This window comes from Catharus ustulatus, chromosome 10, assembly GCF_009819885.2.
Source record: "Catharus ustulatus isolate bCatUst1 chromosome 10, bCatUst1.pri.v2, whole genome shotgun sequence".
Lineage (NCBI taxonomy): Eukaryota > Metazoa > Chordata > Aves > Passeriformes > Turdidae > Catharus > Catharus ustulatus.
The window spans coordinates 4,169,945-4,187,877 of record NC_046230.1 but is presented as its reverse complement, the minus strand read 5'-3'; the positions used below and the strand labels follow the sequence as shown (position 1 = coordinate 4,187,877).

Here is a 17,933-nt window from a genome sequence, read left to right as displayed (position 1 = left end):
AAGGCATACAAATACAAAGATTTCAGGGAGTGTTCCCTGCATCCCAGAGGTTACAGGGCAGTGCAGTAAGGACAGACAGGGACCACCACAGTTAAGGGAAGGATAAATTGCTCATTCTCAAGGAAAAAGTGCTGCTGAGTAGCAGCACAGTTCACAGCACAGGGTTATACTGCAGGGACAGGAATACAGCTTTTCACTTTTGCTTTTCAATATAACAGTTACTTTTCAACACAGGGAAAAGCTAGGACAAATTATTCCATGACTTGCCACCCCAGAAGACAAAACATGAAACACATTCAGAAATTAGGGTACCTCCAAAATTCACCCAAAGGGAAAGGAAAGCCTATTGCTACACAAAGAGGGAGCATGGGAAAATTTCATTCCTGGCTTTTCTAAGTATACAAACAGAATAATCTCAAGGAAAACAATTTTGTAGCACTGAGTATTAACTGGATGGACACAATCCACAGCTAAACCTGTTAGAAGCAACAGGTACCACTTTGCTTAAATTATTAAACTATTATTATTATTATTATTTTGTGGACCCTTTAGAGATTTCTGACACATCACAGTGAATTTAAACCTCCTCTTTTCAGCATGTAGATCCCCCCAGGGGTGAGTGTGACCATTCAAGATCAGCTTTTTTGGACCTAAGGAAGGTGACAGACACACTACACCCACAGAACTCCTCCTAACATCACATACTCTTTTTCTGATCTTCCTTGTGATAAATAAATGAGTTTTCTCAACAAGCACTTAAGCAACTACAATTTAAACACCCTCCCAAGCCTCCCCAGCAGGATTTGTTGTGTCACAAGTGCTAAACCATCCGCCCAAAGACAAATGGGGAAATCAACAGCCAACCCCAAACTGCCAAATCATCATTTCCCTGACTTAGAAATCATCCAAAAAGTCTTTAAAAAAATAAAAAACAAAACCAAATCAGCCCTCACAGATCTCCAGTATCTCCTCACACTGTCATGGGTGCTGCAGGAGTTGGGAGTTTTCGATTCCCTGCTGCTCAGGCTTGGAAAGCACACCCAGGGCGAGGCAGCCCCAGGCTGTAATTCCACATGGACAAACGCAGGAAGCTAAACAGAGCTGCACTCGGTCACCTGGAAGAGATTCAGATCATCCAGGCTGCCGAGTTAACTATTTGTACACTAGTCCAGCACCAATTCTGGAGCAGATTTTTGCTTCTCCCTGAGCATTTTGTCCATTCACATTGCTTTTAACAGCACCCCAGGAAAACAACACTGAAAAAATAATTTGTTTCACCTATCCAGGCACAGGATTCAAGTTTGCTTGTACATGCCAGGAATCTGAAAAAACAGCTTCCAAACAAATGAATTTGGAGGGGTGAGGAGCTTCTTTAAGTTCTTGGAATTTAACACGAAGTAGCAACAAATTCCAGAATCTGCAACTTGAATTGCTACCAGGCAGCCTGAAAACTCAGATACAGTGGAAGCAAACAGGATATAACTTGCTATAAACCACCCAGCTTTTTTTATTCGGGTTGTTCTACCTTTTATCTGGCCAGTAAAGTATTGCAAACATTGAATCTGAAAGCAAGAACCCCTCCCCAAAGCCATAGTGCCTGATGGAAATGGGAGGCACATTCACAGAATCACAGAATGGTTTGAGTGGGAAGGGAACTTAAAGCCCATCTAGTTCCACCCCTGCCATGAACAGGGACACCTCCCACTATCCCAGGGTGCTCCAAGCCCCGTCCAACCTGGCCTTGAACACTTCCAGGGATGGGGCAGCCACAGCTGCTCTGGGCAATCTGTGCCAGGGCCTCACCTCACTCACAAGGAAGAATTTAATCTAAAATTTCCCTTCTTCAGCCTAAGGCCTCTTGTCCCGTCACTTCCTTTTTTTTTTCTTTTTTCCCTAGAAGAGGCTGTAAGAAGTCACAGAGCAGCTCAAGTCAGCTTTTTGGTTACCATTAGTTTAATTAAGTATTTGATCTAAGCTCAGTGTGATGGGTATCTTGGCAGGTGATATTACAAGTGAGGACTGAAATTTTCATTCTCATAACCCAAGTCTTCTCCACCAGAGCAGCACAGGAGGACTCCAGGCAAGCAGGTAGGATGTACAGCAATTCCTCATTCTCACAGAGAAGCATGGTAAAGGGAGAAGCCATTTCAACTGCTGTTCAATGTAGAAAACTCCTAATTAGGTAGAAATATTGATGTGAAGATCAAAACATGTGAATGATTCCCTTTAACACCAAACCTTGGTGCTCCGAGGTCTTCCCCACAGGCAGCATCCTCCAGTTCTATTAAAAGGGATTATTCTTTCAGAGGGATGGTTCTGTGTTTCAATGTTCTGCATGAAGTGGAAATCTGTTCTCTACAGGTCACATAAACATCCCAAAAGTGTGTCTGTAAAAGCTGTGAGCACAAGCCAGGCCTCCATTCAATGATGCCCAGTCAGATATGGCTGCATCCTGCACGCAACAAAATTCTGCCTCCACACCACACACAAATGTATTTAAGGCAACATCCAAAAATGCATCAGCTTGGTGTAATATTCCATATACTCAAAGATCTTCAATACTAATATTAATACTAATACTTCTTACACTACATCATTAAAAACCTATCCTACAGCAAACAAACTCACAGTTTCACAAAGACCAGTATACACCCAATAGAAAAAAATTAAAAATCTGATCAATAAAACATTGCAAAAGCTCTGCAGCATGCAAGAGCACAGCTACAGAATCTGGTGAGAATGGTGAGCATATCTTCCACAGCTACTGTGTAATATTGGTCATGTAGAAGCAGGTTCCGTTTGATTTTCACTGAGATAACAAGCAGAATAATAAGATAACAAGTTTTTGGCATCACTTCTCAGTGATTTATTCAGCAAATATTTCCATTATTCAATCTAAATTCAGTTCCTACACAGAAAGCCAGATTTGAGTGTACAGGCTGGCCAAAACAAAAAATGCAGGTTCTGTAAGCTTTATACCTGGATGCTTAAAATAATTCAAAAGACAGACAAAAAAAATAGTACCCCAATAATACTGAGCATTATGGGATGAACAAAACTTATGTAAGGTCAAATGTCAGCAACAACTCCTTATCAAATGGAGTGTCTCTTGCATTTCACAGAAAACCTTTAGAGATACCACTTTATTATTATATCATTTCTATTATTACTGCTTCAAAAGCTGAGATTATTTTCAGGCTAAAGCCCTGCAGAGGCTGACCAGAGCCTGCTCTGAGCCTCCCTTACACCCAATGCCTTGTTGAACCCATCACATACACAAACCAAATGATTATTTCTAGAGTGAAACTACACATTATTGCTTCTAGAGTGAAGTCATTAGCAAGCTGATGTACTACAAGTAAAATCCTGGATATTTTCCCTATCTTCTTTATTTCAAAACATCACAACCAGCAGATTTTCCCTCTGCAAATCTCCCCTTTAAAAAGATAAAAATAGTTGGAACAAAGATGAGAAACAGTTGGGAGATAAGAGAATCCTGAAAATTATCTAAGAGCCTAAAGAACCTGTCCAAGAGACTTGAAATTCAAAGATCTCTTTTTAATCCTCAAACAGGTACAGGTCACATTAAAGCACTTTTACAGCACTTGGCAAGTGCCCCAGTGCTGAGTACCTGTGAAGTCACATCTACACGTGGTGGTGACACCCATAAATCAGCTGAAACAACCCCAAAGAACAACCCTTCTTTTGCCACATTGTAGAAGCCCTGTTTGCAGGGAAAAGGATTCACCTAGACATTGCCCACAAACACCTGCAGGAGAACCTGCCAGGTGGAAAACATGCAATCACCTTGACATGCTATGTTTGCAAAAAAGGACAAATCTTCCAATAAAAACAGATATACAGGAGAGAGAGCTCAAGGGAAAGGTCACTACAATAAATATTCATCCTACAAAGAAATTTGAGCTTCTAGTCCCATTTGTATCCCAAGCAAAAGATCTGCACAAACCAGGAATTTGAAACCCACACACCAGTGTTTGCCTACTGTGCTCTATTTCCAACAAAGTGCTACAGGGGGAAAACTGTGTGGACAAAGCTGGGAATAAAACTATAAGATGCCTTGGCTAGGAGAACAAATATTTATTCTATTTCATAGGTAAGGGTAATGAAAATAAAGCTAAAAAGCCCATGTTGTCATTGATATCAAAGTTTTCCTTGTTTTATTGCATAAACAATTAAAATTATGAATTAGTACAAATCTGTAGGTTCATAATTGGCAATCTGAACAGACACAAAGATACTCAAAACCCCAACATATAATTCAATAAACATTTACCATATAAAAGATAAAGTTCAAGAGATTAAAATTAAAAAATTCCAGCTCTCTTTGTTTGAATGTGATCTTTTCCTGGCAAGAGTAGCACCTATGGAACGGGGGAGTCCCTCTAACCAAGGCACACGTACCCCTGTATGTACCGATAAATTTGGGCATTCCAGCAACTCAGGAACATCATGACTCTTAAAAATGTACAGGAAACCTTCCCACAGACCAGGTTCAATTCATCATGTTCCAAATTTGAACTTCCAAACCTCCAGCTCACCCACTGGAGTAATCCTATGGGAGCCCATGGGCAGGTGATTAATTAAGAGGATTTTATGGTGTAAAGTCTCCCCATTTCAGAGAGATGTATATGCACAGCCATACATACACACAGCCCTTGTGACAAGTGAGGTGTAAGAGTCCCTGAAAATGACAGGAAATGACAGCTAAAGGACTACATTGAGACCTGTGATTACACTCATTCAGTACTGAGTAACCATGGTTGAGAACATTTTGCAAAATGACAATAATGGGAATGACTTACCGACAGGTTTGCACCAAAAAAAGCATAAAATTATAACAACTTTTATTAGTGTCTTCACAAAATCTTACCCCTACCAAGACTTGCAACTAGACAAAATCTACCACCACCAAAAAAAAAAAAGACCCAAACAAACAAAAAAACCCCCAAACAAATAAAAACTCCCAATACCAAACCATAACCAAGACACAGGAAAAAGATCAATACTTGGTTTTATCCAGATTATTCAGCAACTCTGAAATTTACTGGAAATTAAAGTGAAAGTTGAGGGTAGATTGATATATTGCCCTATTCTACCCTAAGATAAAATATGGCAAGTCCTGGGAATATATAGCACATATTACTTTACTAATGAATACTTTAAAATTATAAAGTCTACACACAATAGATAACACAGGTTAGTAAACTTAAAGCTTAACCAGGTGGTGGATAGGTCAGAGAATATTCCATGACCCATGTTTTGTGCAAATTAAGTTTCATTAACTGCATAGATGACAATCAAAAATGCTCTGATGTAGTGCTTTACATTTAATAAATGTGTTTAAGCATCAGAAGGGTTGTAAGCACACACACAGAGAAGTACAGCGGGGATTGAATTGCTCACTCAGAACATCCATTTTGCTTTCTTGCAGTCACATTGCAAAGTTCAGTTGAGCACTGCAGAGAGCTAAGCCCAGCAGCCTGACTCACTGGGAAAAGCCACCAATACTGGCATGCATCCTACAGCTGCCTGTGTTTGCTAAAACAGAACAGAGAGACGTGGAAGGATGGAAAAGAGACCTGGCACACTCCCTTTGCTGAGCCAGTGCTGCAAAAGCTGCTGGCTGCACTGTGCAGAGCAGAATGATGCCTCGGGTTTTAGCCTTTATATTTTTCAGAATCTCTGCTGCTTGGTGTGTAACTCTGAAACTTCATGTTAGGTGTTAGTAAGTTCTCTTCACAGGGTAGTTTGATAAAACAATCCCTTTCCAGCTAGAGAATCAATGACAACTGGTACTCAAAAAGCAGAAACAATGGTGAGGGAAAGGGGGCAAGCCAGGAGGTTGATACTTCATAACCTGGGGCTGTGGTTGGATAATTGACCCCAATAAGCAGATGAAACAAAACTCATAGAAGTGTAAAACTCATGACCAGAATCCATCTGGGATTTGATTTGGGTGCAGCCCCAGCCAGGTTCTTGCACTGCCCAAGGTGAATCCTTTCAATAAATAACTGTTTTGTTCCTTTTGTTCTGTCTAGTCTCTGTTCCAGGTCAGCCTTTCCAGAACACACCTGGAAAGCCCTGTGGTTCTCCTACTGGAAAAGCACAGCACTAAAACCTGTGCACTGGCTAGAAATGTTTGTAGCTGTGAGTGTCCCCAGCTCCCCACGGGGTGGGAGGCACAAAGCAAAGGTTCAAGGATGTCCCTGTATACTGGGAGGAGCAGGGGGACAATCACAGACTCACAAAGTTCACACCTAGGTTTTGTCTGCTCTAGCACAGCTCCTCAAACGCTGCTTTCCTGCATGTGACACTTGACAAAGATCTTCTTGATCTTGTCATTTTTCCTCAGTCATTTCCCCTGTTTTCCAGGTTGTGTGGTTCCCACAGCAGAGGTGTGCCTAGGGTCTGCCAGGTTCCTGGCTCTCACACTGCCAGTTCACCACAAACCCTCAAGAAAACTTGTGTTCTCAGGAAGTAAACAGAAATCAACACTGCAGAAAGAAAATAAAACAAACCCCAGGGAATAATGCTGGAAGTTAAGCAGCATTGCCAGGACTCAGGACACATCATGCTGCTCTCCAGTTCACCAATGGAGAACCCAAAAATAAACTAAGGGGACAGAGCAGGGAAAGACATTCCTTTTTCACCTTCTCCTGCCACCTCAGGAGACAGCCAAGGCAGAAGAGGACAACTCCACTGGACTGAAATAACCCACACATGGTGCTTGAGCTCCCTGAGACGGTCTGAGCTGCCACATTCCTTTGAGGGCACCTGGTTTTTCTCCATGTCTGCTGGAAATCTGAACCTACATCTCTCAAGGCAATGATGAAGAACCTCTGCTCGCAGCTTTCTTGCTATAATAAAAACTCTACTTATGAACCAAAGTTTCTGCTCTTTTGGTCTGTCTGGGAAACCCTGAACAAAACAACACAGCTCAGCGTGCAAAGATACCCTCAGAAGTCACAGGGCTTTGGAAATCAAGTAAAGCACAGAAGGAAACCATGACAGCTCCATGCTATCAGTCAGCCAGAGCACAGATAGAACTAACAGGGCATAGCAGCAGCTCTGAACTCTCAGTCTGTACCTAAAAACTTCATCTAAACAGATCTGTACCAGGGTCAAAGGTCCCTCACATCTTCCTCACCTGTGGATCCATCCACACATCTTGCCCTAAAATAGAAGACTGGAATCCTAGTCCATTCCTTTAGAAAACAAAAGGGGCACCACATTAAGAATTATTGCTTTCTTTAAAAAAAAAAAAAAATCCCTGAGAGTTAGAACTGCCAAGAAAAGATCCACACAGTTTAAGATACAGGAAGAAAAACATTGAAGATGCCTTTTCAAACTAACTATGGTGCAAGAAGGCAAAATTGCCAAGCCTGTACATTGAAAATACAGGTAGCTTTTCCCAAGATCTTTTCAAAACTAAGAGAATTTAGTTGGATTTATTCCCTATTCTAACACATTTAAAGGAATGCTTGTGATTGAGGCACAGGACATGAAACAGAGGCAGACACAGTTATATGTAATAGCTGAATCCTGATTCTCTTCTAAAAAGATCAGAGACATCAACAGCCTCTCTCTACATCTTTATCCATGTACTTGTCCCTGATGCTACCACCTGTTACACAGTTTGCAGAATTCTTTTTGTTGATTTTATTTTTCTTCCTTAGGTTACATAACATAGTTCATTCTGGGAAGAAATCAGACAAATCCCCTAAAAACAAACTTCAAGGAACCAGCTCTCTACACCACTGCAGACCTCCTCCAACTCCTGTTTCAAAATATCACACCACACACCCACAACATCATCTCCACAGGTCTGAAGAAAGTCCCACAAAGAGCCAGGGCACACATTCAACAGGAAAGAAATAAAATCAAAGTAACATATACAAAAAAACAGAGCACCTTGTTGTGCATTACTGGAGGTCTGAGCTAAGATTTTGTTCTAAATGTGCTTTGTCTTTCTATGCTGCTGGCAAAGGGGACAGGTTTCTCACAGGACAACAGCCATTCCACTGAAACACAAGATAAAAGCAAGCACTGTGCACAATAGTTATCTTTTGGCAAAACTAACCTGGAAGAAATGGGTGGCTAAAGGAGGTTTTACCTCCTCGAGTTCTGCCTCACATTGAAAACTATTCCACTGAAGTTTTAGTTATCAGAAGTTTGAGAAATAATAGCATTTTAAAATGTTTGAGTAAACAATGAAGGCCTTTAATGATATATCAATACCCTATTTAAACTGGTAGCAATAATATTGACCATAAAGTTATGTTTGTAACTAAGCTGCTTTTTTTAGAGGCAACTGTGTTAGCATTGTCCTCTCTCTGCAAGGACTGAAAACTGGGCAGAAGGGAACCCCAAAACCAGGTGGTTGAAGGAGATGATGCTTTCCATCACAAGATTGGGGTCAGGTGCTCTGGATTTCCCATTCTTGCTTGTATATAGTCTAAAAATGCTCTTACAAGCTGAAGCTCAGAATTTCACCTCCACAATCCGTGGCAGTTGGGAAGGACATTTTGCAGCTTTTGTTGTTTGGCCTCAATAAATGTTGCTAAATTAAATGTGACCAGTTAAGCAACAATTCAGTTGTCTTTTCCAAACACTTCCAAACTTACAACTCAAGCCTTACACCAAAGTCACCTGTCTAAAAGAATTTACAAAAGCCCTGAAGCTCTAACTGTTGTCTATAGTGTTTACCTCACCTAATACTCAATTTCTCAGAAAAATTACAGTATTTTTCTGAATACAGTCCATATTTTAAAGAAAAAGTCAAAGCTAACACCAAGGTTTACCAGCTGTCCTCCACAGATCCAGGACACTTTTCTGAATCAATTTGCATTTTTATGCAGAGTGATTAATAATGAGAAAGAAGGGAAATGTGATGGGGATTAAGTGCTTTTTTAGTCTCTGTGTATCTCCAAACTGCTGCAAAATGTTTGCTGCTGGACTGCTGTAGATACATGGAAGTCAGCAAATAAGTTTGTCTTCATGAGAAGTTTGGAAACTGCTATTTCCATTTGGTTGTACACACATTCCCTCTTCCAAACTACCTTCCAAAGGTAGGTATAAGGCTATTTGTTCTTCAAAGCACACCACAGATGTGTTGCATAGGTTGGTATTTTAAAACTGTCCTTCAGAGATGATTTGAAGATTGTTCGGGGCTTTTTGATTATGGAAACAAAAACAAACCCAAAATGAGGATCTTGCTACAGCACAGGAAAACAGGCAATTTAGTGGATGCAGCTGCTGGTTAACGAGCATGTGCAAAAGTAACTGTTTTATTTGGATTTTGGAGCAACAGCATATTATATGAGACTCTTACAGGTATCTTTAGAGTTGAAGAAATCCTTCAGTAAACTGTAAGTTGTGATGTCTGCACGAGCCAGTTGATATTGAAAATTCTCTGAAATGAGTGTTTTTTACCTAAATGTAGCATTTTTCAACATTGTAGCCCATTATAACCCAGTCTTGATGTAGTGTGATGCACAGAAACACAGCACCAAAACTTGGACGCTTTGAGGGACACTGAAGAGGCACACAAATTTAAAAAAAAAATTTAAAAATCAACCATGTTATGTGATTTAAAATCCAGCCATTGGATTGACTGATATCGCACCCTATTGACTTCCAAGCCTGAGAAGCATGAGGGATCCATCACAAAAATCAAGACAAATCAATTGATTTGCGACTTCTCTGTCCAGTCTTCTTGCGTGAGATTTTTTAAATTATTCTGAAAGTCAAAGGCGCAGCTGTCCCCCGCGGTTTGAGCAAAGGGGTTACTAAAGAACAGGTTGACATCCAGAGGTGCAGCTGTTTCTGAGTCCCAGGAGTCCGTGTCCGTGCTGCTGGAGTCCTCGGTGGTGGTGGGCGGGCAGCTGAGCTGCTCCAGCTGGTCGATAATGTCTGTGAACTGGAAGGCGGAGCTGGACTCGGAGCGCACGGAGTAGGCGGGGAAGTTGAGCATGGAGCTGGCCTCGGAAGGGTTGGCAGAGCTGTAGGTGTTCAGCGAGGAGGGCCCGTTCAGAGGCAGGTTGTTGAGGGAGCTGCTCTCCGAGCGGTTGTTGATGAGGGAGCTGGTTTCCGAGGGGCTCAGCAGGCTCTGCATCCTGCTGGCCTGGGCCTTCACCTCGAACAGCTCCGAGGTGTCTGATGGCCTCTCATTGCCGTTGAAATCGCTGCCTTCTTCAAATTCAAACTCCTCTTCCATGTTCATATCCACGGCCTCTGTCGAGTACCTGTCAGGGCTCGACTGAGCAGAGCCTGTGCTTTGCTGGAGGGCATCTGCAGTTAAACCAGCTGACTCTGACAGACACTTAGGAAACTCTGAGCTCTTTAATTCTAACCCACTGTACACATAGGAAAATGCCTCAGAGCCCCCAGCAAAAAAGGACATTTCTGCTGGGTCGTCATCAATAAACTCCTCTGACACCTGTAACTGAGAATTTGTCAGTGTGAAAAGAGGGGCACCTTGGCTGCCACGCTGCTGCTCTTTTTCAGCAATGAATACACCTGTGGTAAAGTCATCCTCATCATTGTCATTTTTACAACCAGCAACCCTGCTCTCCTTACTACTCCTCTCTACATCTACGTCTACACCACAACCACTCTCAACAACAGGACAAGACGGGTCACAGTTTCCTGCAACACTACCAAACCCAACACCTTGGAGCACAGGAGATCCAGGCTGCTGCATCAGCTTCCTCCCAGCTTCTTCCACTGGTGCTGCAGTGCCTTTGTCTGCATTCCTCGTGTATGATGCTCGGGGGTCCAAGGACAAAGGGCTGGGTTCAGCAAACATGGGCAGGACAGAAGCAGGACTGGCCAAGGAGTGACCCGAGTGGAAGGGGGCAGCTGTTGAGGCAGGAGACCCTGGAGTTCTCAAGCCCTCAGTGAATGGGACACTCTAAAAGGGGAAAAATAAAAAGCAGAAACACAAGAGATAAAAAGGTTTTTGCAATACATTAAAAAAAAAAGTAAAATCCAGTTACATCCACATGCAGAAGGAAGATCTGCTTCACACGAGCTCACTTTACAGCAAACACTGTACAGAAGCTGATCCAGTAGTCCATGTGAAAGGCAAGGTTTTTTTCCTTAATTCTGATAACTGGATGAAAGTTAAAAGCATGTATTTTATAGCTGAACAAGCATCTACAAAGAAAAACAACAAAATGACTGAAATTCTGTGATGCTTCCTTAACCTCTCCAATGTAACACAAGAGCATTCAATGACATGATTGTTTCTTGCTGTGTCCTGCAGAAGGCATCTTACAACAGCTTTGGGACTGCCAGAGAGAACCCAGAGAGTACCTGGAGATAAACTAATCCTCTGAAATAACAACATACTAGAAAGTCCAACACTTCCTTTTCGGTTCAGTGGAACTTTGAGTAAAATATTACTCATTTCACACTCCACTGGCTACAACTGTCCAATTAGTAACACCAACAAAAAGAGCTATGCAGTCAGACAAAGAGCAAACAGTGGCAGCAATTCTGGTGACTTCACTCTTTGACTATCACCTCAGAAAGCTGTCTGTCCATGCCCCTGACCACAGCAGCGAGGTGCTGCAGAACTGACCTGCTTTGGCACGTCTGTGTTCGAGGTGCGGGTGGATGCTCTGACCTTGCTGTGCCTCCTGTGGAACAGAGCAGTCTGTCAGCATCCAAGACATGCATCAGCCTCATTCCTTCCCCCAGCTCTTATGGTCATGCCAATAGAAACATCTCAAGCTCTGTTTTATTGTGTTTTGTTAATAACTAGTTCAAATTTTAAGAGGTCAAAAGAGCTGTAAATTAAATGATGCAAGAGTAAGAAACATACAAAATGGAATAAAGACCCAGAGCATTCACAGAATCAGAGAATCATTAAGATTGGAAAAGTCCTTTAAGATCAAGTCCAGCTGTTTCCCAAACACTATCCCATGTCCCCAAGTGCTTTATCTCCACATTTTAGAACACTTCCATGGATAGTGACTCCAACACTTCCTTGTGCAGCCTGTGCCAGTGCCTGCCCACCTTTTCAGTGAAGAAATTTTTCCCAGTATCCAACCTAAACTTCAAGGCACAACTTGAAGCCATTTCCTCTTGTCCTGTCATTTGTTACCTGGGAGAAGAGACCAATCCCCTCTTGGCTGGTGGGGATCTCTTAGTACCACTGAAGGAGACTTCAGGAACAACTTGGGGCTGAATACTAACTGAATACTAAACAGCACATTTTAGTTTCATTCCACCCTTTGCCATTATTATAAACATCCACAGAAGAAAGGCTTCAGAACCAGAATGAAATAATCTGCAACAAATTTTTACAAGTTCAGTCAACCATATAAAATTTTGTATGTTAGACTCCAAAAAGTGGCATCCTGCATTACACTCATGGTTAGATTCATTCTGTGTCAATAATTAAACAGAAAATCAAAATTTCAAATAGAAAAGGCACTCAACTGGAGTCTGACACATTAACAATATTTATTAATAGTAGATTAATGCAAAGTTTTAAAAATTCCTATAATCTTTTGGATGAGGAGTAAGAGTTTCCCACATGTAGTTAGGATTAGGATTTGGAGTAGGAGGAGTTTCTTCCCCAGGTAGACTGAACAGCTTTAGAGTCAAGTAAGGAAAAAAAATTAATTCCTTAATTTATATATTTACATGTTTAGAAGCAATTGAGTATTTAAGGTCACAGTTTCAAACTTGCAGGTCCCAAGTTCCACTATGTGCTCTGCCACTGGCTGATTGCAGTTACAGTGGCACAGACAAGTCCTCACTAACATCAAGGAATCTTGAGTACACGCTGAAATTTCAGACAGCTAAGCCACACATTGTCCACAGACATCAAAACAGGGTGCCAAAACCTTCCTAAGCTCCTTATAGCATCACAAAATACTAAATTTTTTACATTTTAGTTTAGTTGCCTTAAATTTAGTGAGAATGAGCCTGCCTCCAAGCAGCATTAAAACACTGAAATTCAGGTAATAAGGGCACTGTGAAAGTCTCAGTTATGTTTTCCTTACAAAACTATTTATTTCATCTTACCTTTCATATGGGGTTCTCTTCATCCCACTGTCCTTAATATAATCCACTAGCTGCTTCTGTGTTCGCCCACTGTGAACCCACAGAAGTACAAAGGTTATCAAACACAGGGAGGAGCATTAGAGATGGAATGTCTTCAGAATACTTTTTCCTTTTGGTCTCTTTTTCTAAGACATAATGAGTGTGTTGTGTTTCTCCCTACCTGTATCTGAATGATGACCCTCTGGTGAAGAACACTGCTTTAGCCTTTGGCTTTGGCTGGTCAAAGAGCCTAAAGAATGTGTGATACTCAACACAGATTTTCCAGAAGTTTTTACACTCATCCCTACTTCCCAAAAGAAACTCCAATGTATCTTGATACGGGCCCTGGGAAAAAAAAAAAAATAGAAGTTCAGTGGCACCTAAAATGATAGTAAGGAGAAAAGGAAGGCACAAATGTGTGCCAGCAAAAAAGCTGAACTGCAGCAAGATTTTTTGCTAATTCACTTCTTATCTGCCTTTAAAACAGTGGGAGTGATTCTGAATGCAGTTAAAAACTATTTAATAGCTGTCAAAAATGTTCGACTACCTTGAAACTGTAAAAGTGTTTAAAAAGCACTTGACTTTAAAAACATGGTCAACATAACCCACCTTTAGAAATTTAAAAGAAATAGAAATATTTAAGTGAAATAGTAGTCATTTTTAAATACTATTCCTTTTTTAGGAGTTCTGATGTTTGTCTCCTGGAAATTTAGACAAAACTGGAAAATACTGCATATGTCACATGAAATTTCTGAGGGTTTCTTTGTTAGACACATTGCCACATGAGCAGACAGTGTCCCCTGTTTCAGGTATCCTTGATACATGAAATTATATTATGCCCAAAGTTGTTTTTTTCCTCTATGTTAACATAAATTAAATAAAATCTAGTCATCCGGTATGGAAGCAATAATTTTGATGACATCTGCAATCAAAACCATCTACTGTAAATCATCTAAGTATGAAAAATAACACTTGTGCTATAGAGATGTGTAGAAAAGATGAAGCAAGAATAATCACACCACCCTTAAAATGAAGCTACAACAATCTAGTTTCAGCCACCTATTCCTACCTGAGGTGTATCAGATAATTCTCATTTGAGCCAAGAAACTGGATGCAACTTTTTCAAAGCAGAAGTACTGAGACAGGATGCAACAAATACTTGGGTCTAGTAATATTTTTCTGTCTTACATTTATACATGTGTAAGCTTGTGTCAAGAATAAGCTGAGATTGAAACACAAACCCTAAAGATCCTAAGCTGAGGGGTGAGAAAGGAAAGATTTACACTGTGATGCAGCCAAGCCTGCCCACTGAGGCTGTTTTATAAAATCACAGAGTCCAGAAACATTCATAATAAAATGAAGCATGGGGTTTTTTCCCAACACTGACCAGTCTATATTACAGTAGAAGTTACACAGACCTCTGGGTGGAGCTTAATAAGGAATCTCTTCCTCTTGAAGCTCAGCTTACGGACCTTGGACCAGTTGAAGGTATTGATTTTTGTGTTACCCTGAATTAAAATGAGAAAGATCAAATGTTAGCAAAAAATTCAGAAAAGCAGAGGACCAAACAAAATTCTGTTGTGGGTATACAAATATGCATGTGGACATATGCAGCTGGATTTTTAGTTCTGGTGACAATATTGTCTTGAACAAGAGAGGCCACTAAGCAGTCTGAGAGGAATTGCAGGACTGCAGTGGCTGATGCACCTCCAAAAAGTAACCAAAGAACAGGTAAAGACACAGCTGAGCACCCAAATGGAAATATTTCAGTAAATCAGCTGCCTCTGTGTTTTGGGAAGAGGAAAACCTTATTATTGCATTCATGAACAGGACTCTGAGCACAGAGTTGCTTCTCCAATACAACAAACATAGTAACACTAATTAGTCCAATCACTCCAATCAGCATTCCTACACAGTAAGAGCAACAACATCCCAGCAAAAATCCACTGGAATATTAAAAGAAGAGAAACCAAACCAAAATTCTAGGATGACAAACCTGTCCCAGGGCTGTTCCAAAGGAATTGATGATTTTCTCTGACCACACACCTAACTTCAAACAAAGCCCCTCTCCTTTGATGCTGTGCACAAGAACAAGCTGCACCAAACACTCATTTGGGGGCTTAAATGACACTTCTCGACCATAGAACATGTTACATTTTCAAGACATCAGAGACAGCTGGAGTTAAAATGAGAGACTCCAAGCCATGCTAAAGGACAGGCAGTGTGCCATCCCTGCCATACCTGGAACACCAGCACACCCATGTGTGAAACTGCCAGATTGATTTTGGTGCCCTCACGGTCGGAGGCAAGGTGGAATCTGATGCCATACATCTCCAGTTTTCGGGCAATTTCAAGCACTTGAAAGTCAGATTCAGCAGGAGTTTGACCCCTATAAGGAGGAAGAAAAATAAAGTTTTAAGAACAATCTGATTCTACAACACTGCCAACACAGCTAGCACACTTAAGTCTGAACTCTGGCACTAAATGAGAATTTTCTGTCTCATCTAGTTGGCAGTTTCACTCTAAGTCATGTGTTACACTGAAAGTTCTGTAATGATACACATGATTGCCAATCAAGTGAACCCCAAGGCAGATGCTGAGAGAGATATTAATTAGCTCAGAGTTTTTTCAGTTGAGAAACTCTCAAGTTGAACAAATCCAAATTCAATCCACAATGCTCCTCCTGCTTGCTTGGGTACACATTAGCATTAACTAAGATAAGAAGTGAGAGCTGGTAGAGTTGCACATCCAGCAACACAGAAACAATGCAAATATCACAGCAGAATGACACTTTTCAGGTCAGGTTTTGAGACTCAGAATAAATACTCTATTACTACCAGGTGCAGCACATTCCCCCAGCCTTTGGCAGGATAACTCCCTCTCTGCCAAGGAACCCAGAGAAGGATCTTTAACATGAAACCTCATCTGCTGTCAATATTACTCTAAAAACAAGAGGAAGCTATACTCAGACAGGAGCAACTGCTCTGTAAATGTGCACAAGGTCCAAAACAGCAACACAGAGACTCTTCATGACTCTGGCACACACCTGTCACAGTTTCACATTTCACTGAATGCTCCCCAGGTTAGCTGACATCAAACCACTAACATTTTGCTCTCCTGCATGAAAACACTCCTTATTTTCCCCTTAAATCCTCCTAGGTTTTTTTCCATAAGAAGGAGTGTATTAGATTGCAGCGCATTTTCAGAGGGTACCAGTACTGACAAGAGCTTTTCCCTGTGAGTCAAAACACTCTGTAAGTTCATGGGTCCTGACAAGGAGTTAAAGATCCTCCAAGAACAAACAAATGGTGCTATGGAAATGGAAGTTGTTAGAATCACAGAATTATAAAATCATTAAGGCTGAAAAAGACACTGAAGATGAGCAAGTCCAACTATTGCTACTGATCATGCCCCAGTTACACCACAAAGCAAGAAGGTCTTTATCACAGAAATAAGCATGTCACCCAAGGAGGTTTCTGAATTGCAAACACCCTGTGAGAAAATGCTACTACCAAGTTTTAGGCATGATATGGTCCAGGAGAATCAGGGAAAGCAGAACTTTCTCCTGTGTTAAACCCTAAGGAAACTCTGCTGCAGAGCTGCCTCCAGATCTGGGATCCTCAGCATAAGATGAAGCAAGACCAGAGAAGGGCACAGAGATGCTCCAAGGGTGAAGCCCTTCTGCTCTGGAGACAGGCTGAGAGAGCTGGGGGTGTTCATCTGGAGAAGAGAAAGCTCTGGGGACACCTCACTGTGACCTTTCAGTTCTTAACAAGGGCTTTTAAAAACGAGGGGGAGGGATTTTTTATATGGTCAGAACGTGATAGGACATGGCAGAATGGCTTTAAACTAAAAGAGATGAGATTAAGATGACATTAGGAGAAATTCTTCCCTGTGAGGGAGGTGAGGCCCTGGCACAGGTTGCCTGGAGAAGACAATTCCCATCCCTGGAAGTGTCCAAGGCCAGGCTGGACAGGGCTTGGAGCACCCTGGGACAGTGAAAGCTGCTCCTGCCCAGGGTAGCAGGTCAAAGTGAAATTAAGGTCCCTTCCATCCCAAAGCACTCTGGAATTCTGTGAAACACCAGCAGCACAGGAGTTGCTGGGGCATTCACAGCAGTGAGGCTGCATCAGCCACAGCTGGGTAAACTGACCCTTTATAACACTACTGACAATGATTAAAAATAATAAATACCAAATTACTTCCATGTGCAAGTTCACTAGGATAAATGTAATTATATAAGGAAGACACAGCTGCTAAAAAATTATTATTCTATTTACAAACAATCAGTGCTGAACCCAGATTAGATTCCTGCACACACAGACTAAGCAAATTTTACAAGCCTTTTTTTCCAAGAAGAAAATGGCCTTCCTTCCATAAATCTGCATTTGATTTCATTAAAACAGATGATGAACTATTTTTAGTATTACCTATTTTTGTGTACTATGCAGTGCCAACCACAACACTGGTACTAAATAAATTCTCCTGCTCCCTTGACTGGCTTTTCTAGTCACACTCCTTAAAAATACCTCCTTCTACCTACCTAGAGGTAGGTGTTAGAATAAACAATTGTTTAGCACCATATAGATTTTTTTAAAATACAAACAGAGAATACTGAAGTGAATGATTATTACATTTGAATTTAACAGAACTAGGGATGATGGCAATATATATTAACTCCAAGTAGGAATTGTCTCTACAATTTAGAATACAATTATGAAACTTATTTCACATGCTAGTTTTAGAAATAGAAGTTGTTAGAAAAGCAATGCTTCAATTACACTTACTAAAATTCTCTAGAGTGTAAAAAACACATGCACACAAAATGCCCTGAGAAAGTAACACACATTTGACAA

General features: G+C 41.1%; 1 protein-coding gene across 4 annotated transcripts in view; it reads right to left on the bottom strand.

The window, feature by feature from the left end:
• The window catches only part of FARP2 (FERM, ARH/RhoGEF and pleckstrin domain protein 2), a 72,817-nt gene that overhangs the window by 20,788 nt on the left and 34,096 nt on the right, over positions 1 to 17,933 (bottom strand). For all 4 annotated transcript variants that reach the window (XM_033069264.1, XM_042779619.1, XM_042779620.1 and 1 more), the window contains exons 8-13: positions 15,319 to 15,466; positions 14,496 to 14,585; positions 13,259 to 13,422; positions 13,060 to 13,128; positions 11,606 to 11,663; positions 10,693 to 10,933 (exon numbers count right to left, since the gene is read on the bottom strand). In XM_033069264.1, coding sequence (XP_032925155.1) covers positions 10,693 to 10,933; positions 11,606 to 11,663; positions 13,060 to 13,128; positions 13,259 to 13,422; positions 14,496 to 14,585; positions 15,319 to 15,466 — 770 coding nt within the window. The remainder of the gene's footprint in view (positions 1 to 10,692; positions 10,934 to 11,605; positions 11,664 to 13,059; positions 13,129 to 13,258; positions 13,423 to 14,495; positions 14,586 to 15,318; positions 15,467 to 17,933) is intronic.